A 27,268-nucleotide genomic window follows, 5' to 3' on the forward strand; every position below is an offset into this window, starting at 1 on the left:
TTCTGAGTGAAGCAGTGGCCAATGTGGCAATGTGGTAAGGTGTCTAGTTTTTTTTTATCCAGTGAATGCAATGCGCTTCCGTAGATAACAGAAAACAATCAAATAAAATAAAATAGAATATAAATAGAAATCGTGTTATTCTCTAGACGAACAGTAGGTGGCGGTAAATACTAGCTAGGCGACTTCAGCCTCTTGGTGACGCCACATCCGGCCCTCCGTTTGACGTAACTTCCGGACGAATTCAAGCTAATGTTGCTCAGAATATAAAATTATAAATGAATTGCCAGCAGCTTTAGGACTGTTTGACATGTTTGTCTCATTTGGTCCATGCAAGGAAGAATAACCTGCAGTGTTGTAGCGGCTTTATTCTCCTCGTCGTCTCTACCCAGCCAACCATTTAGTTCCATATGACAGGGCTGTTCATTGTTAGCCTAGCTGTAGCCATGCTCTCAGACGTCGCTTTCACTTGTCTTCTGGGTTGCGGCTTGTTTGCGACGGGGACCACAGCTACTAGCTAGCTTGGTAGCTAGCTAGCTAAGCACAATTTCCCCAGTATTTAACGCTTTTTGTGTTCTCTTGTTTCTGCTTCAGCGTTTCTTGGACCTCTCGTCCTCTGTCACATTCCGTGTAACCTAACAGCGGCCGCACAACGTTAGTTTTAACGCGTAAAATACGGTATTAGCTTAGTTAGCAAGCTAGCCAGCCGGCTAACTTTGAGGAAACGTCTTTTTTTTAATACATTAAAGTTGGTGTTGACGTTGTCTTGACTCGAGTAGTGTACGTTAACTCCCTCGGGAAGGCCTGCCAACGTCTGCTGACGTTTTTCACCACTCAGTCAAGAACCGGAGCTTTAATTAGTTTGGTTTGTGGTCAGTTTCTGCCACGATGGCTTCTTCCTCTGGAAACGACGACGACCTCACCATCCCCAGAGCAGCTATCAACAAGATGATTAAAGAAACTCTCCCTAACGTACGAGTGGCTAACGACGCCAGGGAGCTCGTGGTTAACTGCTGCACAGAGTTCATACACCTCATATCCTCAGAAGCCAATGAAATATGCAACAAGTCCGACAAGAAGACCATATCTCCTGAGCATGTCATCAACGGTGAGTCCTGGTCCATGTCTGGCTGAGGAGCATGGGGGGGGGGTGTGTCCATGTCTCTGCATGTCTCTGCTTTGAATTTGAAACCACAGAAAGTAATTATTTCGCTTTCACCTCTTGCTTTCACACCACAGCCCTCGAGAGCCTTGGTTTCGCATCATACATCACAGAGGTGAAAGACGTCCTGCAGGAGTGTAAAACTGTTGCTCTGAAGAGGAGGAAGGCGAGCTCTCGACTGGAGAACCTGGGCATCCCGGAGGAAGAGCTCCTCAGACAACAACAGGAATTGTTTGCCAAGGTATGATCTAAGTTACAATACAACTTAGTAACAAATCTACACTTCTCCATGTACTGATGTTGTGGATGAGCCCCCCCCCCCATATTACCGTTCATCTAATGTACAGCTGGGGGCTGGATTTCACCGTATGATCTATTGCTATGTGTGGTGTGTAATCTTGGATGATCTGGTCCACTGACCTCCCAAAGCACTTAACACTTATCACACACACATTCATACACTGGTGGCAGAGGCTGCCATGCAAGGTGCCAGCCCGCTCAGCAGGAGCGATAAAGCGCTTCCTGTCCAAAGTGCTCAATGACACTAAGTTTACCCCTGCACACACTCAAGACGTTGGCGGCACAGCCATCAGGAGCAGGTTGGAGTTCAGTATCTTGTCCAACGACAACACCTCACAAGAAATACCCCTAAAGTTCATTGAATGAGTGCATTCTTTTGAGTATTTAAAACACTTTTTGGCAGGGTCCCCCCTTGTACACAATTTGAAAACATTATAATGTATTAATATGTGAAGTTACACATTACAGTTTTGTGTAATGAGAAAGCAGACATTTAAATATGCAATATTCTGATGAATAATTCATGATTACAGTAAAATGAACATCACATTGGATACAAATTGTGTAATAATAGCCAAAGATATAAAAAGAGCTGCAGTCCCTGCAGGTAGAGGTATGTTATAAGCATGTAGATATTGTAACTGTAGTGTATAATGTGAAGACAATGAAGGAGGTGATATTTGGGATATGCTTTATTTATTTACTGATTTGAAACATGCTTTCATAGAAACAATTGATTTGTGTGATAAACTTCTAGAGCAGCAGGACAACTTTGTCCAAGTTACTGAGCCGACTCAATTCTAATTCTTAGGATCATTATTATTGCACACTAACTTTTTAGCACACCCACTAAAGTGGATCATTCCCCTGTTTCACTACACATATTGAGAGTGTGTGACAAATAAATCCTTAAACCCTGAATATTACTGTAAAGCAACCATTAACTGTCAGAAAATAGTAGCTGTTAAGGGTGTTAATGAAGTATCATAGCATCCTGTGCAGTGGTTCTGTAGGTAGGTCTGTGGGGGTCCAGGCTTAGGTGTGGTGCACCATGTAACTACTTGTAAGGGCTGCAGAGAGGCTAGTGTAGCAGATTCTGTGTTTTCTGCTGCCACAAAACACAGTTTTAAAAAGCTGCAACTCAGATTTACATGTTGTGATGTAGCAAAGCCATTTCCAATGCAAACTGTCTCCTTGCTCAGCTGTTGCTCTCTAAGTGAATGACAGATTACAAACATGTCTACTTTGTACGTATTATAAATGAACACCAATGTCTAATAATGCATGGCACTTCCATTTAGTATACCGGCTGCAGTGTTAGACTAATCAATAAATCAATGTCTTTGCAACTTACTGTATAATATAATTCAGTAATGTATTAGTGTAAATGTATTCAGTATGTTAAAAACCTTGGGATGATTTTTTTCATGTCTAATGCATATAATTGCAGAGTATTGAGTCAAAAATACTGTGATATTTGAGTTGCTCAGCTCTGATTTGACATCAGATATATCATCATAATGATCCTTCTGTGATTACCTACTAAGCCCTGCGTTGGCCTTCCCTTATCGGATGTCTCTGCTTTGGTTTGACTGTGTGTATGCAGGCGCGGCAGCAGCAGGCAGAGCTCGCCCAGCAGGAGTGGCTACAGATGCAGCAGGCCGCCCAACAGGCACAGATGGCAGCAGCATCTGCCAGCGCCGCCCAGCAGGCCGGTTCCTCTCAGGATGAAGACGAAGAGGATGACATGTGATCCCAGGACGTCGTTCGACTTGTCCGAATCCCTTACTGGGACGGTTTTGGCACACAAATCTCCCAGTGCTGTCATCGACAGAGACATGAGACATGTTTGACCGCTGGTATACATCAGTGTAACATGGATAATGCACATTGGAACGGACAGTGAAGAGAAAGATAAAGGGGGATTTCAAAATCACCGCACGCTCAGATACCAGTACCTGAAAATGATTTGGATTGAGAAGGCTGTTAATAAAGTTTTGGATTAATCTCTTCTTTCCCCCCTTTTTTTCCCAGTTGCTTCTGTTTAATTATGTCTTGACATTATGTTGTGAGTAATTTGTAGAGTTCTGGATGTGTTGTGGACACAGAAGGCCAACGTTGCCTGGGATATGTCAGTGAGTTTTGGTGATAATGCAGCAAGTGTTCGCTCCTTCAGGTACTGCACCAGATAGCTTCCTTCTGTTATCCGTTGTGCTTGATCACTTTTGGTGGTTTAGGAGAAAGGGCTCTAGAATAATTTCAGAGCTGTCGGTTTCTCCTTTCATCGTGGTGTGAAGGTCATTTTTACAGAGACTTCATTTATTCCCCTTTAGTATATTTGTTTAACAGAGGATCATTGTTAGGGGTTGTGAATATTGAAATAGAGAATAATAGATAAATTTACGTTTTGTTTAAATTTTAGCACATTCAGATACTTTATGTTGAATTTGCTTTCTACCTTGAACCAACCACAGTATTGATAATTACCCACACCGTTCCGACACAGAATATTTTCGTCTCATAGAACCAAAGATAGAGGACAGACTAACAACCCAGAGTTACTGTTTTTTAAAGGTGTAGGTGCTACTGTGATTCTCATTGCTGACTCTGGGTCAGTATAAACAATGTTAAGGATTATTAACCTATGACTTTATAAGATGCTTTGATATCCAGACTGAATTTGTTATTTCCCCTCTCCTCGGGTGCAGTATCAAACATTTGCATTGTGACTGTGGTCAATCCTCAGTGTAAAGACAAGTAACCTTAGTTGTGACACACATTCACTCGCCTATGCTACAAAGTTGTATTCTTTAAGCAATAAAGGAGTCATGTTTTATAGACAATTGTTTTGTGTTTTTTAATCATACAACAAAAAATTACTGCTTTATTATTATGATTTCAAACACATGATGGTTATACCCCTCCCCCCTCTGCACTCACTGTTTGACGTTGATTTCTTCCTCCTGGGAGATGAGAGTCGTGTGTGAGCCGGCATGCGGACAGCAGAGGAGCACTTTACCTGCTGTGACCACAGCCTTGTAGTCTCAGGTTAATAAATTCTCTTTTAGAAATGGCAGGAGCAATCATAGAGAACATGAGCACTAAGAAACTGGTTATCTTGGGATTCTTTATTCTTGTTTTCCAAGTTATTTCCATTATGGTTGGAGCGCTAATTGGTAAGTTGCCAGATTTTTATTACTTTGTTTATTAAATTGTTGTAATTAGTAATTGTATTATGGTTTGTGTTGAAAGTGCCCCAGAAATCTGTATTTAAACAGCTGTCACCTGGTGTGGCTAAAAATTAAACCTTTATTCTGTCTGTACTTAACAGAACATGTTTCTGACAGATTATTCACCTCTGCCATAGCTCCCAGTCCTACCAGTGCCATTCGCTACTTGGCTACCAAATGCATCAATCGCCACAGGGAACGTGGCTGGCTTGTACCGTGGGGACCAAATCGGTGCCAGCAGATCCACAGTTTCGATGAGCCACTGGCAAAAACACTGGATGCCAACGACATCGTGTTTGCTGTGCATGTACCTCTTCCTAACAAGGAGATGAGCCCCTGGTTCCAGTATATGCTGGCTGTTCTACAGTTTGACATTGCTTTCAAAATGATCAATCAGATTGGTAAGATGTGTGCCTGTCAGTAATTTAAAGTCCCCCTCCAGTCAGAAATACGATTTTCTTCTGGCTCTACAGTGTGCTGTTTGAATGCTGTCTGTGGAGAGTTTGACACTAGAAGGATGTTTTCACATTCATCTGCTGAAACTGTAAAGTTTCTCTGTGCTCATTAAAAAGCTGATTTTAAGGGGTGGGGCCTACCAGCATGATTTGTGACATCATTAATAGTTTGGAGGTAAGTCCTGGTTCAAAACAAGAATGCCCCTATCTACAGCCAGTGTTTGGTTTGTCCCTTCTGGATTCGATTCCTATATGCAGGTGATTATACACTAATGAAAACACACCTATGTCTATTAAAGTATATTTTATTTCTGCTGCTGATAGATCCTCCTAAATGTTACACACTGGACCATTAATACAAGTCTGGAGGGACTCTTTAAATAACACCAGTCCAAGCTACTCTCATTCTTTTGACTGCTATCTAATAAAGCCAATCATGTCCCTGTCTGTTTAGAAGAGGATGTTATCATCACTATTGATACTGGCCTGGCATACAGGGATGATTTGATATCTGAGTGGACCACGGAGTTTCGCTCGGTGGAGCAGAGGCCGCTCCGGTGCACATTCCCAGTCCCTAAGGTGAACCTGCATAACTGCATTTAATACATGCAAATAAAGTCTTTCAAATTTGCCTCTGCTTAACTAAACTGTAACAGTCCATGTTTTGGCAGACATATGAAAATGAAGGCCGCTTTTATCACTGTGACCCAATACCATTCATGGAACTGGGAAGTGTGGCCCACAAATATTTTTTGATTAACCTGCGCTTGCCAGTGAATGACACGGTGAACGTTGGCATCGGAGAAATAAAGGACATCCAAATAGTGGTGAGTTTAATTCTCACAGTTTAACTTTCATTATATGTTTTGATTGAATTCAGCTGTTACATTCAAACATTTAATGTCCCTCTTCCCTAAGGGCATCCACCAGAATGGAGGTTTCACTACAGTGTGGATCAGCATGAAGACTGTGTTCAGTCCCTGGATATTTGGGGCAACGGTTTGGTACTGGCACAGGCTCAGCCTCATGGCAAGACCTCCAGTTCTTTTGGAAAGGTATGAGCCAAGAAGGAAGAATGGTTAAATGTATTAATGAAACCAACTGCTTTGTAGTAGTAATGTGAAGCTATACCAGGAATATTGTATGGAAGCCTAATGTGTATTAAATAAGTTACACATTATGATGAGTGTATAATGATAAACAATCACTGGAATACATGTGATCCCCTGAGAAAGAGAGAGAGAGAAATCCAAATGTCTTTTTTTAGAAAGTCTTTTGTTATTTCATAATGTCACTTTCATTTTGTAAAGCTAGTTTGTTGCTAGTTAGCTAGTTGGCAGTTGTGGGGGCGACTAGGGGAACGTGATTAGTTAAAAGGTGAGGGGGTGGGAATTGGTGACGGCTTCACTGTCATGAAAAGTTATATTATGAAATGAAAAGTGATTAATGAGTAATAAAATATATATTATATATCAATATAAACTCCAGTAAAACTTGATAAAAAACAATAATGAGCTGATTTTAGTAATTTAGCATTTTTGTTTTTTGTTTATTTATGTTTTGCATTTATATTTTGTCTTAATATTATAATGTCTTCATTTGTTATTTATTTGATATTGAACCCTTTGGGCCTGCATACAATCCCTCCATTTCTACATATGAACAGGTTTTAGATATATTATTGCAGACTGACTACACTATCATCTCAAGGTTGAGTGAAGTTATACAACACAGCTTCATTGCTCTTAAGTTAAACCACTGAGTGCAGCCCAGAGTGAACTTAAAGCCAGAGGTAAACCTTCTGTCGTACTTGTAAGAGGTATACACTGCTTCAGGGCATGTGTAGAGCAAGGGAAATGAAAAATGCTTAATCCTAAGTGCACCATTGGCCTGGTAGAACCAGGGCAATACTCTGCCTGCAGCAGAAAGTTACTTTTCTTTTAAGAGCAAAGTCATAGTATGTATTTGCCTTGTACAGGGTGATTTTTGCTCTGGGTATCTCTATGACGTTCCTGAACGTGCCGGTGGAGTGGCTGTCTCTGGGCTTTGAGTGGACGTGGGTCCTGCTGTTTGAAGATGTTCAACAGGGCGCTTTCTACTCTGCACTCTTTTGTTTCTGGATCATCTTCTGTGGTGAACACCTCATGGTTAGCACCTTTTAGTTGTTCTCGCTTCTGTACTTTTCTCCATACTTTTATGATAGTTATGCCTTTCCTTTTTTAACAAATCCTTTAGGACCAAAGTCAGAGGAATCAGCTCTCAGCATACTGGTGGCAGGTTGGACTGGTGGTGTTTGGCTCATCTGTTCTACTCATATTTGACCTGAGTGAAAGGTAATGACACGGCTGCTTTTAATGAGGTCTGTTGTGTTATGGTTATATCTTTCTGTAAATATGTATGTTCTTTTTTTAATTTATTTTTTATTACTTATAAAGGGGGGTTCATTTGACCAACCCTTTCTACAGTGTTTGGGCATCAGAAACTGGGTCGAATGTGGCTGTATCCTTTAGATATTTATATTGTATTATAAAAAAGTCTGATTTTAGCTTCCAAGAACATACTTTAAAGATCCCCTCCAGTCATGTATTACAACCATGGACATATAATAGATGTCGCGTCATATGTCTTCACTTCCTCTCACTGTACAAAAATGAAGCCAATATCCCAGAAATGGCTGCCACGTTTTACCATTTGGAGCCAGAGTCTGCATAGCAGTGATCGGGGTTAGCGCTGCAGTATCGAGGTCCCCCCCATACACCTAGCCAACTCAGTCACAAAAATTAACACTTAAACAAAAAAGCATAATAAGTATTATCTAAAATGCCAGAAACCATCTTCGGGAAAAAAATTTTGACGTATACTTTGATTTTTTAATTTGGCCCATGTCCCATTCGACAGGCTTTATGACCAATACTGCCACCAGGGAGCAATTGAGATGTTTTAGCTACACTTTTGGAGAGCTGTCATGTCGTCTATCTTTATATATGTCAATGATGAGAAGATGATGTCTCCTACTTAACTGTAAAGTCCATTCTCAGTGGATGTGCACTGGTGGCTGGTTCAAGTTTTTACATCACACTGTACAAGTTGCATACTGGACCAGGACTTCACTGTGATGTCACAAATCATGCTCAGCTTTTCAACGAACACAGAGAAACTTTCTACTTTCAGCAGATGAATGTAAAAACATCCTTCTAGTGTCAGACCCTGCACAGACAGCATTCAAACATCACATTGTAGGGACAAGAAGAAGAAGTGGAGGGGTCTTTAAATGTAGTTCTCTCTGTGTCTGCGTCTTTTCCTTGACTGTCATCCCAGATTACCTTCATTATTGTGGCAGGGATTTCTGTTTGTCTGTATTTCCTGTCCCTGTGTGGCATGGTACGTTGTGTGTTCAGGAACATTGGTGGGAAAACACAGCAACTTCCTGCAATGCCAGAGGCTAGGAGACTACGTTATAAGGTTTTTATTTTAATACCTGAATTACAAATAAAAAAGTAAAACGTTGGCAGAAAATTATACAATAGGTGAAATAATATCCCGTCTTTCCACTGTTGCTGGTTTTGGCAGGGAATAATCTTCAGGTTCAAGTTTTTGATGCTGGTAACACTAGCATGTGCAGCCATGACTGTCATCTTCTTTATCCTAAATCAAGTAAGTCTTAACTGCTGGTTTTATGACCTTTATGTTATTACTTACTCTTAAAATGATTTTAACTTTACTTATCTTTCACCAGGTCAGTGAAGGTCACTGGCACTGGGGAGACTACACTCTCCAAGTTCACAGTGCTTTTCTCACAGGGATCTACGGCATGTGGAACCTGTATGTTTTCAGCATTATCTTCCTTTATGCCCCCTCCCACAAGAACAACAGAAATGAGTCAGGAGACAGTCAACAAACAGGTCTGAGGCATTTCAAGTTCACTGTTGAAATCCAGTTCTCATATGAAAAAACAAATGAAAGAGACATGCAGTGTCCTGTATCAGTAGCTGTTTGCCTAAGATTATGTTCACTATTAACAGATACGCTGGAGAAGCCAGAAAGCCAAGAGAGCCGGCTGACATGTGGAGAGCAGGGGCCAACAGAGACCTACAGGATCACTGGGAAGGTGGCTGAGGAGTAACTGCCAGGCTCAATGTAGTTTAGAAAACATGTTTTGTTGTGTTATTTCATTATAATAGCTCTACTGTGTTTAACCCATGCAGACTTTCTAGAATAATGTGTGACATGACACAAAACATAGATAATAGGGAACAGTGAAAGTTATAGGGAGGTGCTGTAAGTCAATATATCCTCCTAAATGATATACACTCTACCTTTAATACATCAAATAATTGAGAGGGTATTTATTATCATTTTCAGATCCTAGTCTTTATTTTCTTTGTAATCAGTATGTTATATGATTATTGATATCATATTGTACATTTTCTGGGAAGTTAATTGAGAATCTCAGATGGGAATGTTTGTTTTTGGCTAAACCATTGGATTGATAATATAAAAGTACTTTATCACACTTATGCAAAGTACTGTAAATTGAATATTGTCTCTAACCTGTCATGCTTATTGATTGCTGGAACATCCAGACATCCTGTAAATCAACTGCAGAATCAATAAAATGTAGTATTAGTTATGCGTTGTATCTAGACTTAAACATACAGTGTTTGGTGTATTTTCTATTAAATGACCATATTCATACAGACATCATATAAGATACTGCCCTGTGCTTTTCTGACATGCATGTCAACTGCAAAACAATACTCAGTAAATCTATATGTAATCCGCTGAGTTGGGTAGTAGAATTAATTACATGTGATTGGAATTATCAGATTTAAAAAAATATCAACTATAATCAGCCAGGATTACATTTGAAAAATGTGTATTTAGATTATAGTTACGTTATCATGTATTACTTTTACATTACATTTTTTATGTCAAAATATGACCATTTTAAAAATGATTAAATGTTCTTTCATGACCAATGCTCTATTAACTCTCTGGGTTCTATAGATCTTGATCGGGGAACGGGGTACATCTCATGTTATTCCACTGTCCAATGCCTTTGGGATCAGAGCTGCCACACACAGGCCCACACAGCCTCTGAAGGGTCCACAGACTCAACCCAAGGCATCATGGGATTGCCAGTGGACGGCTTACAACCATGCTAACAACAGCAAAGATTTTTAACACAGAAAAATAGATCAAAGTGACAGAAGACATTTGGTGTTATTTCATGTGACCAATTGTTTATGCTGAATATGCAAAAAAGGATTTGATTTGCACTGAAAAAGATACTTATAGAAAAATTTACATTTTTGTGGCTGCATTCAATTTTTACATAGATTAGCTAGATAGAGATATATTTTTAGTGTTTGATTTTGAAGTATTCAGATTAGATTAATTTTTTTTTCATTTGCAATGTAATTTGTTTTCAGTAACTGACATTTTACAAGTTATCTGAACCAACACTGGTAATCCAGACATGAATGTCTGTAAACCAGGCAACTCACACTCAAATTTCTCAAATTGCCTTGGGGCCACTGCTGGTATTGTGATCTCACAGGAGGGCCACTGCAATGTTCAAGTGCTTCATGAAAGCGTTACAGCTTACACCTAACACATATACCTCTCATCCCCCCTTCCCACACACACACACACACACATACAAGCGCATTAATGCTATGTCCTGTTGTCTTCCCCAGAGTTCCCCCTTTCCCTTCACAGCCATGCCAAAACTTCATTTTTTTTTTTAGCTTGATAGAGCCTCATAGATGCACTTCCATTCCTCAGTGAATTGCTTGGTTTCGCTGTTATCCTCAGACAATGTCTCTTCTATGTTCAAATATTACCTCGTCTTTTCTTTCCATATCTGTAAAGTAGGGGCCTTTGTTTCCCCCAGTGTTTTAAAATGAGCTTCTTATACACAAGGGAGGAGAACATAATCTGCCATCCCACAGGATATCGTGTTTTTTCAGCATTCTGAGAAATACACAGATCAGCGGCAAACTGAATTTTTGTTTTACAATTAATATTTGATATTTATGTCATCTTTGTTGTTTGCAGCCAAACAAATAAAGCCACAAAACCTGCTCTCTTCTTATCAACGCATTGACTTTTTATACTTTTAAATTATTTTATAATAGAGTTGTGTTTTTATTTTAATTGTATATGAAAGAGTAGTTTAAATTGGTACTTGGTCCCCTTTCTATAGCTGTATGTACAGAATGACCTGGTGGCCAAACGTGCCGGCAGAGGGCGCTGTTGTCTCCTCCCAACAGGAGAGAAGAAACCCAGCCCAGCAGCTCAGCAGCCGCCAGCAGCAGATGACTGCCTCCGTGTCTCCTGTCTCTGCGCTCCACATCTACAGGGCTCAATGTTGGTCCTCCGCGTCGTCAAACTTTTCATTCCACACAGCTAGTGCGCATGTTTTCATGAAAGGAGCTCCACTGGCGTCGTTTCATGGCTCTACTTTGAAGGAATCAGCAACTCTGTCGGATCCGAGAGGCCAGGTGAGTATCAGCACACAGATTACACCAATAATCTTTCAGCAAGTGTCTGTAACATGACATGACAGCGTTGTGTGTGGGCAGTAATGCTGTGGTTAAATAACAGCAGCAGGTACAACTGTGGCCTCCAGTCCATCAGCATAACCCTGACAGCAGTTTGTGGTAACAAGTGTTTGTTCTGTAAGTGTTAGTCAGATTTACATGCTGGATACAGTCTCTTCTGGGTGGTAAACAGGTGTTTTAAAGCAGCATGAGTGACATACTAAAGAGGAATAAAAGTGGAGGAAATGATTTGCTTCTTCTCTCAGGAATACCATGGAAGAGTGTCTCTGAGAAGCTCAAGTATGTTGTTAAATCTTCTTTGAAAGTCTGTGGATATCAGGGTATTTTATTCTCCATGCAAAGCCTACTTGTTGTTAAGTAGCTTTCTTTCTTTAAAGTCCCAATAATAAAGCAGGAAAGACTCAAAGGTTTAGGCTGTGCTTGGAAACACACTTTGGAAAGTTAGGAAAATGAAAGAATACAGTATCACATCAGATCCACAGTGGGGACCTTGGAGCTCTTTAGTGAAACCTTTTAGTTGGGATGATTGACCTAACCATGATCTCACCCCAGGTTCTTAGTTTCAATGGGTGAACTAAGAAAAAGAGACAACACCCTTATGATCTTTGTCTTAAAAGTTCTCTGCAAAATATCCTGCAATTTGTTGTCACAATCCATAAATTTGTATAAAAAACCTTCAAGTTGACACATGGAGAACTTTTTCACTTGCTCAAAACCAACAGATCTTTTTTATGAAGGAAAAACGATTTAGTGCCCCATATATGGGCACAGGATTAAATGAAAAACAGCCTCGCCTTATGGCCTACAGCTGAGATGGGTAGTGTTGGTTAGCTGAAAATGTCATTAATTGACAGTAAATTGATTGATCAATTAAGTCATTTTCCATAGTCAGTTCTGGTTTGTCTAACGCATGGATTTACTACTACAACTCTATGTGTCAAATGAAAGTAAATCTGGGGGTTTTGGAGTAGTGGTTGGGGCCTTTTTGAAGACGTCTCCTGGGGCTTCAGGAAGTTGTTATTTTTCAATATTTCTGTTGACACATTGTGGACCAAATGAGAAATGGATTTGTTGACATAATATTTGTAAGTTTTTGCAGATTCATTCACATTGAATTCTGTTGTCATTGTGCATGGATGTACAAAATCTTTAAAGGGGAAAGACATCCGTAGTTTTATTATCTTAAATGTCCATGCAGGTATCCAGAAACCAAAAATACTTAAAGGCCAAATGTTGTTTTAGGTTTTGTATACCTGACTTATACCAAATACTTTGGAATATGTGTTATTACAACAATTGAAATATTGGAGCCATCTTTTTAAATTAAGCAGTCTATTATATGAGTAATTGCACTCTTACAGAAAGTTCATATCTTAAAGGTCAAGTGTGTAACATTTAAGAGGATCTGTCTTAAGTCTTAAGTTGAGATAGGAAGAGTCTAAAATGGGATTTTTCCCTTTTTGGTATTACAGCAACTCCTAACTAAATTTAGGAATCCCATCTTATCTTACCTTATACTATCTGCCTGTTACCTAGCAACTAATGCTACTTTTTTCATCTCGCTGAGCTAAATAACTATGTAACCGCTTTTTCTCATTGAAACATAAAAAAGTAGGTAACTTTTAGAGAACTAACTTTTTGTAATATTTTCATAAACTTTAACAGTATCCAGACAGTAGTAAATGAGAGAGATAAACGAAAGCAACCAATCAGAGATGAGAAAGATAGATAGTTGTTGGGTCTCGATTCCCAGGTTGTCAAATAGTGACACTTTGGGTTGGTGGCTTGAAGCTTCAGGACCCAAGCGTCTGTTTTTCTCTGGTCTGATTGGTTGTTGTGAAAGTTTCAGCAAATACAGTGTGGCAGAAAGGTTATTTTTATAAAAGTTATCTACTGCAGCTTTATGATTTGGGGAATTTAGGATGCTTGTGTAATACACTTTTCTTATCTTTAGTTGGATAGGAACTGTTTAACTGTAATGGCTTTTGTTCCAAAAACAGCTCCTAATTCTAGTTCTATCTACTATCTCCATGGTTACCAAACAGTTAAGATAGGATCTACAAGTTAGGAAGTTTCTGTAATGCAGCTACTAAACTCTGCAGTGCTGGTTAGTGCGTTTGGATTTTAAAGGAATCTTATGCACTGACAAGAATAGCCTCTGACTGAGATAGCTGTTGGTAGCTGGTTTCACTCCCAGGCGTACCCATGACATTATGGTAATAATGATTTTTACTGTCTGAACAGATGTTACCCTGTGTTTACTTCCACATGCAAAAATTACAGTAGCAGGAGCAACAAGTGGTAACTAGAGCTCCAGTGCTCAGAACAACTTCATTCATCCATTCGTCCACATTCAGTTAATCTGTCATGAAAAGGCTCCCGGATATGAACTTTACCATGTGAATTAAACAACAAAGATGTGAACATGTTAACAGTATGTATCAAATTGATACATTTAAAGTGTAGTGTTTCATATTTTTCATATATTGGACAACTGTTCCTGTAAATCTGGTGTCAGGTGTAATATATGATCATAGTACTGTGTTTCAAACATAATCTGTGTTTTGTTTTAATATTTACCAGTGAAAGCATATAATGTGCTGTGCAACAGACCAGAAAAGGGAAGGCATCACAGTGTTCTTAAAGGCATACCAGAATATTTTTCAGTTTATCTTTTCATCAACATGGCTTCTGGCAGTTGAGTGTGACCCCACCTGAGTGGGTTTCTGGCGCTGACGTGGGTTTTTTGGCTGCGTTGCCTGGTTACACCACAGTCACTGGCGTAGACCTTAGCGTGGTTTAATCTCGTCAGAGCGTCGCCCCCACACCCTCCCCCTTCCTCCCTCTATCCCTCGACTCAAATTCCACGCTCGGCCTCCAGGGAGCTTGTCTGTGCGTCACTGCTCTGGTCACAAAGACCTTCAGAGAATGCTTCCAGTCAACACAGTGGAGCTGCCTCCGGCCCCTGTTAGTCCACGGCAATATGTGAAAAATGTTCTCCTGCCTTGACACACGTCAGAGCTCTCTCAGCCTCCTCACCGGAGCGTATCCCAGTGACAAAGGTATTATACAGTCACTGAGTATGGGTGAAAATGTCACCCATATGAGGCTGCTTAGTTCACAAAGCATTACCTGCTTATCAACCAGTGACGAAGGCTTTCATAATGGACCCCTATTTGTTATATTGGCTTTTCCTCACAGGTGTTGCTTTCCATTTTCAACTTGATAGTATGTGTACATGCTCACTAGTATCCCAGAAATGTCTTTAATCAGATTTCTGAAATTTGTAGATATTGGCCACAGAGATGTCTGCCTTCTTTGAAATATAATAGAACCAGACGGCACTCTTGCCTGTGTAAATCCTGTGCTGTCACAAGCACAAGCTTCTCATCCTAAAGGAGACGAACACTTCCCTCTGTGTGGTGATACATTAGAGAAAGTACATGAAACTGCTCACAAAAAGGTCTGTCTCTTTAAGTAATTAGTTGATATATAATACATAATAAGAAATAATTCAACAATTTTGATTAAGTCATTTATCAAGCAAAAATGCAGAAAATGATCTGATTCCAGCTTTTGTAGAAGAAGACTGTTGTTTAGACAAAACAAGCTATTGATTTATTATAGCGATTGATATAGCAATATAGCGATTGATCTTTGGGGTGTGGGAATTTCTGGCTTTTTTAAAAAACTTTGTTCTTTCGATATTTTCTCTAACATCCTGGTTTATGTGAAAACAACCCAGATTGAATATTGTGTTTGGGACACCATTTTTTTTCCTGACAGAATATTCCAAAAAACTGATCACAACAAGAGTGTGAATGTAGGCCTACATGTAATAGTGTGTAACGGTTTGAGCTTCTTTATTCTACGTTCTATTTTACATTTTGATAAATTTTTTCTTCAGCCCTGGTACAACAATTATTTAAATAACACTTTATCAAACACTGTATTTTGTACATTATATTTACTGGCTTTTATATTTGAAGTGGATTTAGCTGTGGGGGAGAATATGGAGGTGAAAGCATTCCTTCATTTTTTGGGAATGATGATGATGATGATAGGTGTTTTTGACTGGGGTGGGATGCTGATGTCAAGTAGCTGAGTGTTGCCTTGGCAACCTGGCAGTAGCATAGATGAAATTAGACCTCCATAGTTCTCCTCATTGATGTTACTGGGTTAGCAGACTGCCACACATACATTCACACACTGACTGCAAATTGATGCTTTATTCTTATTGTCAGTCCTTTTTGGTCATGCATCTCTAATTCAAAGCAGTCTGTAGGGAAGCAACAAATGTAAGCCACATATTTTATTTTGCGACATATAGTCCTACATGAGTTTGGGAATTGATTGACAATAGTTGATCTCAAATTCTTTGCTGTCTGAATTAAAAGAGCAATAAATGTGCATTTTGGTTGCTTATAAATTCAAAATTAAGAGCCTTTTAAATTCCTACAGTGTGATGTTTGAACGATGTATGTGCAGAATTTGATACTAGAAGGATGTTTTCACCTGATGATGTGAAAGACAGCATCTTAATAGTATGGAAGTCAAGTGTGATGTAGAAACCTGAAGCCACCAGTGCACATATACTGAGAATGGACTACATTAAAGTAGAAAAAACATAAATAAACATATCTGACACACACTATTGTTCTGAGCAGATTATATATGTCTTAATACATGACTGGAGGGGATCTTTAATTTTATTAATTAATTTATATAAAACCCCTGTGACTTACTGGAAACTACGTCATCAATATCCTCCGTTTCTAAACAGTTTATGCTTTGATCAGATAGTGTGAGGAGAAAGCGCTGCCTTGCTGGTGCTCTTCCTGTCCCCGTGGCAGGATGTCCTTGCAGCTCCTGGGTCATTCACCCTGCAGAGTGACACACAGGCCTATGTGACAGTAGCCAGGTCACTGGCTAGTGTCATCCTGTGTATGATCAAACTGACACTGTGGGACCTGTCATATTGCTGCAGTGGGATATTTATAGATATGTGCTTTGTGCAGTCCCACATGATATGCAGCTCGACTGACACAATTACACAAACCAACCGCAGGGTCTCTGGTTTATCTGAGCAGCATCAAGGGAATGAGTCTCCTAATAAAGCCATTGTCATTAAATTCAGTTATCCTTCCTTTATGCCCTCCTTCAGTCAACCGGTTCCTGTGGGTGAAGTATGCACTGATGTGTAATTGGTTGGTTGGGTTGCACAGTGTCTCTCAGTGTGTTTTAATGACGCTAGACCTATTGAACACCTACTATAAATAAAAAAAGTCAATCAAAACCACAAATTTAAAGTGATGTGTGTATGTGTATGTGTACTTCTCATTTCCACCAATAATGTTAGTTACAATGGCAAATGCTGCCCCTTTATGTATTTATTTTAAGAGAGAAGCAAGTATGAACTGTATGCATTCCAGTATTAGTAAAGATACATAAAAGTTACATTTAAATAAATGCATGCACAAACGAATGACTGAATAAGGATCTAACTGGTAAGCTAGTGAAGAAGCATTGTTGATGACACCCATATTGCCACTGTGTGTGTTACCTGAGAGAGGTGTTATTGTCTTGATGACACTGCAGGTGGTAAGTCTTTAGATAACTGTGTGCTGTTGTGTGTGGAGCAAAGATTTGTAAATACTCATTATGTAAAGCTTTAAATTGATGTCATAATCTTTATCATATGGTGTGTAGTTCCCGTTAGGCTGCATTATACTGACCTAAAACAACCCTCCGCTACCCTGCCCTGATACTGGACAGCATGGTCAATTATAAACTAGACAAGGAAGTAAGAGGTTGCCTAGCAACTGGAACACAGCAGATAATAAAACATCTTTGGTTTGAGCATTGTACAATAACAGAGCTCTGAGTGTTGGTTGAACAGTTACTCTTCATTTATTCTGGGGTTATGTTTCTGTGAAGTACACCCTAATGCAGTGTATTTAAGGATGAAAACTAATTTCATTTGTAAAACAATAACTCTTCCCTTCAAATAATATACACAGCTTTTAGATTAAAATCATTCAGACATGGCAGAGTTTAATGTTCAAACACATACTCACACAAACATAATCCAAGCTGCTGCTTTCTCTTACACTAGTTTTAAACTAAAAAACTTTAAGATAAAAAACTTATACAGCTTATTTATTCAGCCAGAAAGTTCCTGACCAGCATGGCTTTGACAGGTCTTGACTTTAAAGAGCCAATCAATATAATTTTAAAACCATTTAAAGGTCCAGTGTGTAACATTGAGGAGAGCATTGTGTTATCTTAGTATGAGCTAGGTGGTCCTCTTCTACAGAGCCCACCGTGTTCAACAGCCATGTTTCTACAGTAGTACAGAACAGACAAACTAAATACTGGCTCTCGATAGGGCCTTTCATATTTCTTTGCCACTGTAGTTTCTTCTACACACTTGAAATGTGCTTGGAGGGTGAGGCGAGGGAGTTATAATCCTGTAAAACTACACTACTACTACACTAGACCTGAATTTTCCACTCAGCTCTGTTAAGTGTTTTAGCATCTTTCAGCTCATTAATTTTGGCCCTTTAACTCTTTTTGGTTCAATCTCTTCAACTGCCTTTCCAACCAAAGGCAATTGTATTTCAGTAAAAAGGCTGGTCATCCCACTATATATAATGACATTTAGCAGCTAAAGAGAGAGATATTTCCTTGAATAGTTGACCAAAACACACACACTAACAGGAAAGCATATATTAGACTTCCATTTGCCAGGCTACAAATGAATGCTAGTGTTTCCTACAAGTTTGCTGTAACAACTTTATAGGGTGATGAAATGCCAGTCTTGTGTTTATAGCTTTTTTATTCTGCCCCCAAGTGGCCAAAAAGGAATTATTATTACTGCTTTAATAAATTGTCAGTTGGTATATCAAGCAATCTTACATGGCTTCCTGATCACGAGGTCAACAAAGTCTGCGTCATAAAGATTATTTTAACTCATGTTTGTAGAGCATGTGCCCCATGCAAATCTCATCAATATACATAAGACTGTATGATGAATTAGGCCTTTAAGTGGAGGAGAAATGTAACTGCTGAAAGCAAGTAAACAATAGAAAGAAACTAAACAGTGCTTTCGACTGACATACCCCAGCTCCACTTGGTGTTACAGAATTAGGGAGACAGAGAGTTCTCATACCAAAGGACTGACCATCTAACTGGTTTCACTGGAATGTGGTAATGAATGCAGATGGAGCAGAAGCTACAGTATGTTGATTTGACATGCCAGGGCCCAACATTTCCTTAAATGATGAGGAAACTTGTGTCAGTGGACTGGTATTTCATCACACTGCGGTGGCTCATGGTCTCACAGTTTTGCTGAAAGGTCTAATAAATAAACAGTTTTCTATAGTCACACAAATCTGTCAGTGTTTCTGATTAGGTTTCTAAAAAATAGTGAAAATGCGGACTGAAGAATCTGATTCTCTGGTGCTGAAAACCCATTCGTATTGGACTGTTTGGTTTAGCTGTCATGGCTGGTTAGTAATATAACATTTCCTTTGCTTTTCTTTCTAGATTAATGCTGCTCACACAGATTGGGACCCAAATACATGCTCCTTGAGATCTTTTCCCACACAGTTCAGTGTCTCTGTCAGTAGACTCTGGCTCTCATTTGTGTCAGCTGTTGCTACCAGTGTCCCCAGCCTTTACTGTAATTGAGAGAAGGATCAGGTAACAAACATTGCTTCACCAGTCTATCCATTATTAATCTCACCCAGTCCCCATACGCCTTTCATATCTCCAGTCAGACTTTATGAACTGCCTGTAAGGTGCTGCCCTCTGGTGATAAAAACAGAGTTTACAGTGCTGTTGGAAATGTCTGTAAGTGGGCTGCCACATTTTGACATTTCTAGCAGGTAAATAACTCGCCATCGAACTGCTGAAGTTTATGTAAAAAAGAAATCTTGCGTATTGGAAGAAATTACTCTTCTCATTACATATATCCTATTTTACTGTCCTGAGGAGTACTACTCAGGTGTGGACATTTATCAGGCAGGGATACTGACAAATAAATGCCATTGGTTGAATTATGGGAAATGTATGTGCTTAAATTATCAAGCTTTAGTATTACAGACTAAAATGTAGAATCTCTTGGCCTCTTCTGCATTGATTTTGTCTCTTGTTAGTCCCCCAACTATAAGTGCAATACTTAATTACTTAGTTACTAATAATTAATTATTTATAAGAATATTTGCTAGAATTTTCACAGACATGAGTAGATGGGGCAGATAATCCAATTACTGCATTACTATTTGACAACCTCGGAATGAGATTTAACAATTGACTATTTTTCCCGGCTCTGATTGGTTGTTTTGAGATGCTGTGGATTTTTACTAATGCCAAAAGGGACACTAAAAGGATTTAGAGGATCATGATGTTTTTCACAGATTATTTGTCTAATGTACTATTGTCTGGATATAGTGAAAGTTTTAGCAAATATGACAAAAAGTTACCTTTCTAAAGGTTACCTACTCCAGCTTTAACTGGAAGCCCACAGCACTGTGTTCATTAGCATTAAAGCGGTGTCAACTATGTTACACTGCACTGACCAAACATCTCAGCTTGCTCTATTACATATTACCCACATGTTAAAAATGTGAGGTTTCTCCTTTAGGACAGGTTCCCATTTTCTTATTCTATTCAATTAAATTCTTTCTTAAAACATACCCACATACCAATATGTACACTAAATTGGTTATTGGTCATGGTAATTGTTCCCACTGTCCATACCTACATTGAATAGATCCCTTACTGAAATGATTTACAATGTAATTGATGGGGGACTAAATCTAAACTTCTTGTTCTGTGCCATTGAGGCTTCAGCAGTCTGAGTTACTGAGATCTTTTTAGTACAAAATGCACTGTTTGTATTACTGTCCCCCCACAAAGGATTCTCCTTCACGTTCCTTTAAATTCACTTTTGTAACCGATCTCGTCACAAATATATAAGAGGAGGAAGAATTACAACGACCCAAATTTCTTTCATTGGACATATTGGTGTGCAAGTACTGTTTTAAGATAGGCGTGAGAAAATATGAACCTGTCCTTCAAATGGTTCTATTACCATGTGGACGGTTACAGTACAGGAATACCAGTGTTCAAAGAGCTACACTGCCAGATGTAAATTACATGTCATATCAGTGTGTTCTTCCAAACCTCTTAAATCTGTTCATTAGCAGATGATGCTGCTCATACTGAGGTAACTCACTCGCCTGTGTTCTGTACTAAGAAATGTCCTCCACATGATGGCACTATTGGCCAGTCTGTTACCTTCATACCCTCAGGTTTAAGATGACTTTTTATTATGGTAGTGCACTTCCTATTATACTACATGTTTGGTTATGAGAATAGCTTGAGTTTTGTTTAATTATGACTATAATATAGAATACATTAATTGATCAAGAAAATAACCAGCAGATAAATCCATAATGAAAATAATCATTATTGTTAAACTACAAAACACAAAAGCCGCTTGAACATTAGTTCATGAGACAATTTGGCACTCCCAGATTGAGAGTGCAATACCACTATCATAATTATGGACAACTGTACTTGTGCATTTGTTATGATCACATTTTGACTAAAAACTTGACAACTTTGCTAACACAGCCTAACATTTACATTACAACTAGCATAGAAATTATTTAGAATTTTGTTAAAAAGTTACATAACGTTGCAAGGAATCTTGAATACTTCTTGCACCACTGAATCACATATAATATCATTAGTAGTAGGTTAGTCAATAAACGCCTGGAAAATGATTCATTTTCAGGTTTAGATTAAGATTTTAGGTCAGAAGAAGGGACACATTTTTGAAAAATGTAGCTTCCCAGAGACAGATTTTGGAGAGAACAAGGTATAGTTGATTGCACTAATGTCACTTATAATTAAACGAGAAAGTGACCCAGTTGATGTGCAGGTGTTAATGGACCTAACAGTAATACCGCTGGTCTGTAGATGGTGGCAAATAATCAATAATCCCAACACCTTATTGTAATGATCATTATGTAACAGCAAAATTTCAGGTGGGATGCTTACTGAGCTTTGAATGAAAGTTTGGACTCGGTGCAACTTGAGCTTTTGAGTTCCGGGGTGTGTGTTCATATGTCTAGGAGGAGGTTTACACATTTACTGCATTGTTGTCGCACCCAAGGGAGATCTCAGGCCTCTTCAGGCATGTACTCCATCCTGTTTCATAAGCATCTGCTCATATATGGGCATCTTCCTTCCTTCTGCTTGGTTGCACTACGTCCGCTTCCTGAACTGAAATCTCCTTCCTACTCCCCCCCTTCCATCACACGCACATACACAGTCCTACTCATGTTGGTTAGCTGTGGGCAGAGGCGGGAGTGTCTCTTCCCGGTGCAGGAAGTAATGTGGTTAATACTCATTTGATCACCGGTTCTGATGGCTTGCATCCATGACCAGCAAGCCAGCACTGGTTGCGTACTTTGCCTTTTTGTTGTTGGTGGGTGCAAGTTCCGTCTGTAAGCATATGTTAAGACTGATGAAAATAGCTCATAAGTCTGCACGTGAAGCTGTGTGTGTTTCCCTCACACCACACATGTCATGCTTCATTTTTTCCCAGGAAGCAGAAGAAAAAAAATCTTGTAAGATCTGTAAGAGACAGAAAAGAATACACCTTTTGTTCCTGTGTGAGATATGCTTGGCAGCTTTCTTCTGTTCTCAGGAACTGTGATGTAGTCTGTGTTGCTTGTAAAAATAAATCTTAGACTTCCAGAGTTTTACATTCTTAATGTTATTTATGTACGTGCACCTCTAACCCCGGGAATTCATACTGGGATCGGTGTGCACTGGGTGGCCTCTAAGTGCCCTGGATGAATGCAGATTCCACTTGAGATTAGCTGTCCTATCTGCACAGCTATAATGTAGACACATGTTGGCTTTGAAGTAGGACGAACAGCCTCATGAGGTTTTTGCCACAGGGCACAGAAATCAATAGTGTGCAGCCACGGGTCCTTCAGCCACTGAACTCTACTTTTTTTCTTGTCCACCTGGGAAAATATTTACAATTTAAACCATATGCTTTAGATTAATTAGATTAAGAAAAATGCAGTATTATGTGGCTTATTAGCACAGGAACATTTCCTGTGTGATGCTTCGTGGGAAGAGAGAAGATCCAATCCTATTGTGCCTACACAAAACCATTAGCGTGAATGAATTGTTCCTGCAGTTTCAGATGTGTAATTACCAGCCCCCCTTCTTGTTGCCTCCTTGTGACATATTATGAGCTCACTCAACAACTAGGTCACTACAGATCCTGTTTCCATGGATAGGGTTTTCACACAAGTGCCTGCCAGGTGCTGACTTCACCTCTGTCAGTGGAGGGAATTGCAAGAATAGGTAACATGTATGTACTGGTTTTAGGCATGCTAGCGTCATGTCTCTAGGCATGTCTACTGGTCAGACCACTACTTACTCCAACAACTATAGGATGAATTAAAGGACCAGTGTATTTGATTAAGTGACATTTAGCGGTGAAGTTGCAGATTGCAACCAACTGAAAATGCCTTTCAAGTATGTAGGAAAAACTATGGTGGCTGCGGAAGGGCCTATCTAGATCCAGTGTTTGGTTTAGGTTATTGTAGAAACATGGAGAGGAGAGAAGGAGAGAACTCAAACTTCAGCCAGTCAGATCAATGTAATATATTGATATATATAACAGTCAAACTCTTACTGAAGCCAGTGAGGTGAAAAGATCTTTACCATCAAGAAAAGCCTGCTGTTCTTGCTATATTTTTAATGAAGAAATACTCTGCTAGCAGCATCTATGCTAACTTCTTAGCAGCCGCTATCGTTGTTTGCTGACAAACATCATACACACCTAGCATTAAAGGACCATGATTGGTCTAGGACCACTGTGGTTGGATACAAGCACATGGCTTAAAGCCATGATCGATTCTTGCAAGTTCACAAGATCTGGAACCTAGCTGCCTCACATATTTTCATCGAGAAAAGTAAGGAAATATTCTCCAGTTCCGATATAACTGAACAAAAAGTCATTTCTCACACATGTTGTCACACATACACGTAGCTTTAAACCACGCCTGTAGCTTATGCCATAGCTGCCAGTAGTTCCTCATAGGATGCCAATTAGTTCGAATCACTGTGGTTTGGACAAGCCTGGCAAGATGGATGCTGGCGTGATCTCGGGAGTCCAGCTGCCTCGCAAGGTTAATCAGCCTCAGCTGTACTTTGCGTTAAGTGCAAATTCTAGCATGCTAAAACACTAAACTAATGGTCAAAGTGGTAAACATAATACCTGCATGGTAGCATTGTCCTTGTGACCATGTTAGCATACTGGCGTTAGCAATTAACATAGCCTCATAGAGCTGCTAGCATGGCTGTAGAGAGAGCCTCTGCATAGCAACAGTATGTCTGCTGTTAAAAACCCTCTAATCATGACCGCGGGGTCTTGACAATAAACAGTCCACACAGCTTGCTTTATCTGTCTATGTACTGCTGTGAGACGCTCCTGTGCCACGTGTCTGCCAGACAAGAATTCCACCCTGATCTTTGCTGCGGGAGCTGTCCAGGGAATGTTGGACTCCAGTTAACAAACATAAGGGTCTGGCAGTTAAGAGAGGAAGCCCAAGTAGCAGTCTGGATGTCACCCTGCCCAGAAAATCTGTCCAGCCACTGGTTGCATGCCTGGGATTCTTTTATGCAAGCTGCTCTTTCCTGCTTTGATTTTTTTTTCTGTAAAACATTTTCCTACTCCAGACAGTGGCAAAGGAAATATTTTCCAGTCCAGAAATAAGTTGTCTTTAATTGCATTGCCTTGTGAGTATACACTTGGTGGTCTGTGCCGCTGTAAGAATGCGCCTTTGATTGATGTTCATTAGGGGCGAAACAGGGTGGTATGCTGCTCGGCATTGCAGCCGCGTTCCATTGGAGTTACACTGTTCTGAAAACAAACCGCTGCAACCGGCCCGCACATACTTTCCCTGTGAGATCCTGGTAGCTGCTTTGAATGAATACAGTATTATAATACTCCAAAATGCATGAGCGAATAAGGCTCAGTCATTATTTGAACTCTCTGCACCAGACTAGGTTTGAATTTCATATTATGTAGGTCATTGCTGATGTAGAGCGTTTGGGAAGATGACTTCCTCATTTTGGATAATAAGCAGGTTATCATTGCATTAAAATACACACGACTGCCCTTTTAAGATGCGCACACAGTCTCAGTCATTGTGACCTCATCACAGCATGAATGTTCTCAATTACTTATGTAAATGATTTACTGCAACGTGATAATGTGTGTTTAGGGTTGTAATAAATGCATATTTAACTGCATTTAGCATTCCATCTTTGCAAATGTAAATTTTTTTCATGTTATAACAACTGTCAGTATCACATGTTTGCACTCATGTGCTACTGTGCATGCTGCATACATGAGCTAAACATGTGCCTGTGTACACGGGTCAATGCACAAGAGAGGATGTACACAGTTGGCTTTTACACCACAGTGTCACACCTTGTTAATGGAATGGAGTCTCTGCACAGTGGTCTAACTGAACATACACTTAAGTCCCTCAAGAAAGCCACATTCTCCATCCTACCCTTTCTCATGATACACTCCCCTCTCTATACCTTTTTTTACATGATGTCTGTGTCCTCGCTACTTGAGAAAGTCTCATTTTTGCTTCCCTACAAATGAAACTTTACAGATACCCAGTGCTAGATCCCCAATCTGTAATTGATATTTATCAATATAATAACATGTATCAAATGGCCATGTGACAAGAGGCCTCCATCATAGTGATAAACCTACAAAGAATTATTGTAAATTCAACCAATCACCACCACATTTCAGCAAATTTGACCAATTGTAGTTTCCAGCGAAACAAAAATAAAATAAAAAATTTAAATTGCAACTACTTTTGCAATCTTCACTTTCCACAATTTCATTGCAAAAAAAATGCATCAAAACATTGCAACACGCATCAGTTTCTTTTAGAAAAGTTGCAGTGAAATCAGGCATTATAAGCTGCAACAATCACAAAAACAGCGTGCAAAATCCTTGAGGGATTGTTCTGTCTAAAAGTTGGAAGTATAGTATGCCATATAAAAATATACAACTGTTACAACTGTTATTCACACCATTTCCTGCAAAATGCACAGTGATTCGCCTAAAAAGTTAATACTATCAAATGAGAAATTAATGCATTTTCCATACATCTTCCTGAAACAAGTGATTGCATTCAGCAGGAGAACTCATGAAACTTTCCTATGTATGTGTTCACTTAAAAATTTGCACTTTGTCTGCAGTGACCCTTGTGCAGAGCTGGGTGAGGTGAATGTTTGGGATTCTTTCTCGGTTAATAATACCTGCATGATTGCTCTGAATCGTTCTGCTCACTGTGTAAACTCTCTGACGGTAATAACGTGTAGGGCCAAAGGGCAGATTACTAATGCGTCAAGACTGCAGGCTTACAATCAGGTGGCTTCCAGACATTAAGATGTCATGAGACACTTGTGGAGCCTCCCTAAAAGGACACTTTGGAGTGTGGTGTCCACCCCGGTGCCTCTTACGGTTCACGGACTGCTCTCCTCGGCCTCCCCCAGTGAGTGCTCATTATGTTGGCAGTTTTTAGTGCTCACTCAGCTCTGGGGTGCTCAAAGTTCACGGAATGAGAAGAAGGGGGGGGGGGGTTGAAAAGTCATTCCTGTTACTGAGGTCAGAAGGCTGTGTTTTTTTTCCCAGCCCTCCCCTTATTCTGTCTCTCTCTGCCTTTTGTTCGTCATGATAAGTAGTCAGGTGGCAGCAGTGAGGAAGCCTCCCAATCACCTAACACCACCTCCCCTCAGAGCTGGCCATGTGCTGATTAGATCAGCCTCTTTAACTGCTCCAACCACAAGACCTCTTTCATTTCCTATCTGTCCAGTCTCTTACTCCGTTCATGCAATATTTGCATGCTTCAAATGATCTGTTATGCAACATTTTACAGCTGTATAGATACTTTGTGATCCATTACTTTTCTGCTATATTGGAGCACTTACATGCCATGCATTCATATTTAACATAGTAACTGGTTCAGTTGTGTGAAACGGTAAAGCATTGGTATATCTGAAGTTCATTCATTTTATTTCCACAAACAAAATGTTGGACAGTTTCTATTTTCCTATTTACTGTAAGTAAGGGTAGAAATGGCAATAACCACCCAGATTTAGGTGAAGATCCTGCAAGGTTACTTTAAACTTTGTGTTAGCATTCAATATGTCAATATTTGATTGAAATTTGGCCCCTTTTGACTTAGACTAATATAGTCTATGCATCCTAAATTGCATGACAGTGTCCTGAATTGAAGATGAAACAAATTGTAATTCAAGTTTCATGCCAAACTCCATGACGGAATTCAGCTCCTATTGTTTTTTTGTAATTTATTAAGGGTTTCTACATTATGTGACTGAAATAGATAATATTCCTTTTGATCTCATTAATGCCAAAAGAAACTCAACTCATATAAAACGCTGGTTCACCCAAATTACAATAAAACA

The 27,268-nt window shown here is 39.5% G+C and overlaps 3 protein-coding genes across 4 annotated transcripts in view; all 3 read left to right on the forward strand.

The window, feature by feature from the left end:
- Positions 1–47: 47 nt before the first annotated feature.
- Positions 48–4,302, forward strand: dr1 (down-regulator of transcription 1; the record flags this gene model as incomplete). The annotated part of the gene is given in 3 exon segments (XM_035653726.1): positions 48–1,105; positions 1,237–1,400; positions 3,066–4,302. Coding segments are annotated over 3 exon segments (531 nt in total). The 3' UTR covers positions 3,213–4,302.
- Positions 4,303–4,529: 227 nt separating this feature from the next.
- Positions 4,530–9,267, forward strand: LOC118321452 (protein wntless homolog). Its single transcript, XM_035652770.1, has 12 exons — positions 4,530–4,635; positions 4,827–5,090; positions 5,599–5,723; positions 5,816–5,971; positions 6,063–6,199; positions 7,123–7,291; positions 7,380–7,477; positions 7,580–7,643; positions 8,463–8,606; positions 8,715–8,798; positions 8,881–9,046; positions 9,167–9,267. The coding sequence occupies exons 1-12, from the start codon at positions 4,530–4,532 to the stop codon at positions 9,265–9,267; spliced, it is 1,614 nt and encodes a 537-aa protein (XP_035508663.1).
- A 2,196-nt stretch (positions 9,268–11,463) lies between these two features.
- The window catches only part of si:dkey-44g17.6 (guanine nucleotide-binding protein G(I)/G(S)/G(O) subunit gamma-12), a 26,689-nt gene continuing 10,884 nt past the window's right edge, over positions 11,464–27,268 (forward strand). The window contains exons 1-2 of one of the 2 annotated variants that reach the window (XM_035654132.1): positions 11,464–11,650; positions 19,259–19,414. The gene's annotated coding sequence lies outside the window, so the exon portion shown is untranslated. The remainder of the gene's footprint in view (positions 11,651–19,258; positions 19,415–27,268) is intronic. The other variant, XM_035654131.1, reaches the window with a different exon arrangement.

Source organism: Morone saxatilis, unplaced genomic scaffold (genome assembly GCF_004916995.1).
Source record: "Morone saxatilis isolate NCDOM2014 unplaced genomic scaffold, NCSU_SB_2.0 Contig12, whole genome shotgun sequence".
In the NCBI taxonomy this organism is placed as follows: Eukaryota; Metazoa; Chordata; class Actinopteri; family Moronidae; genus Morone; species Morone saxatilis.

Bases quoted from the DNA above. Each gene is read 5' to 3' on its own strand.
- LOC118321452 (XM_035652770.1), top strand. From the start codon at position 4,530: ATGGCAGGAGCAATCATAGAGAACATGAGCACTAAGAAACTGGTTATC. The intron at 5,091-5,598 runs GTAAGATGTGTG...CTGTCTGTTTAG, and splicing joins CAAAATGATCAATCAGATTG to AAGAGGATGTTATCATCACT. The intron at 8,607-8,714 runs GTTTTTATTTTA...TGGTTTTGGCAG, and splicing joins CTAGGAGACTACGTTATAAG to GGAATAATCTTCAGGTTCAA.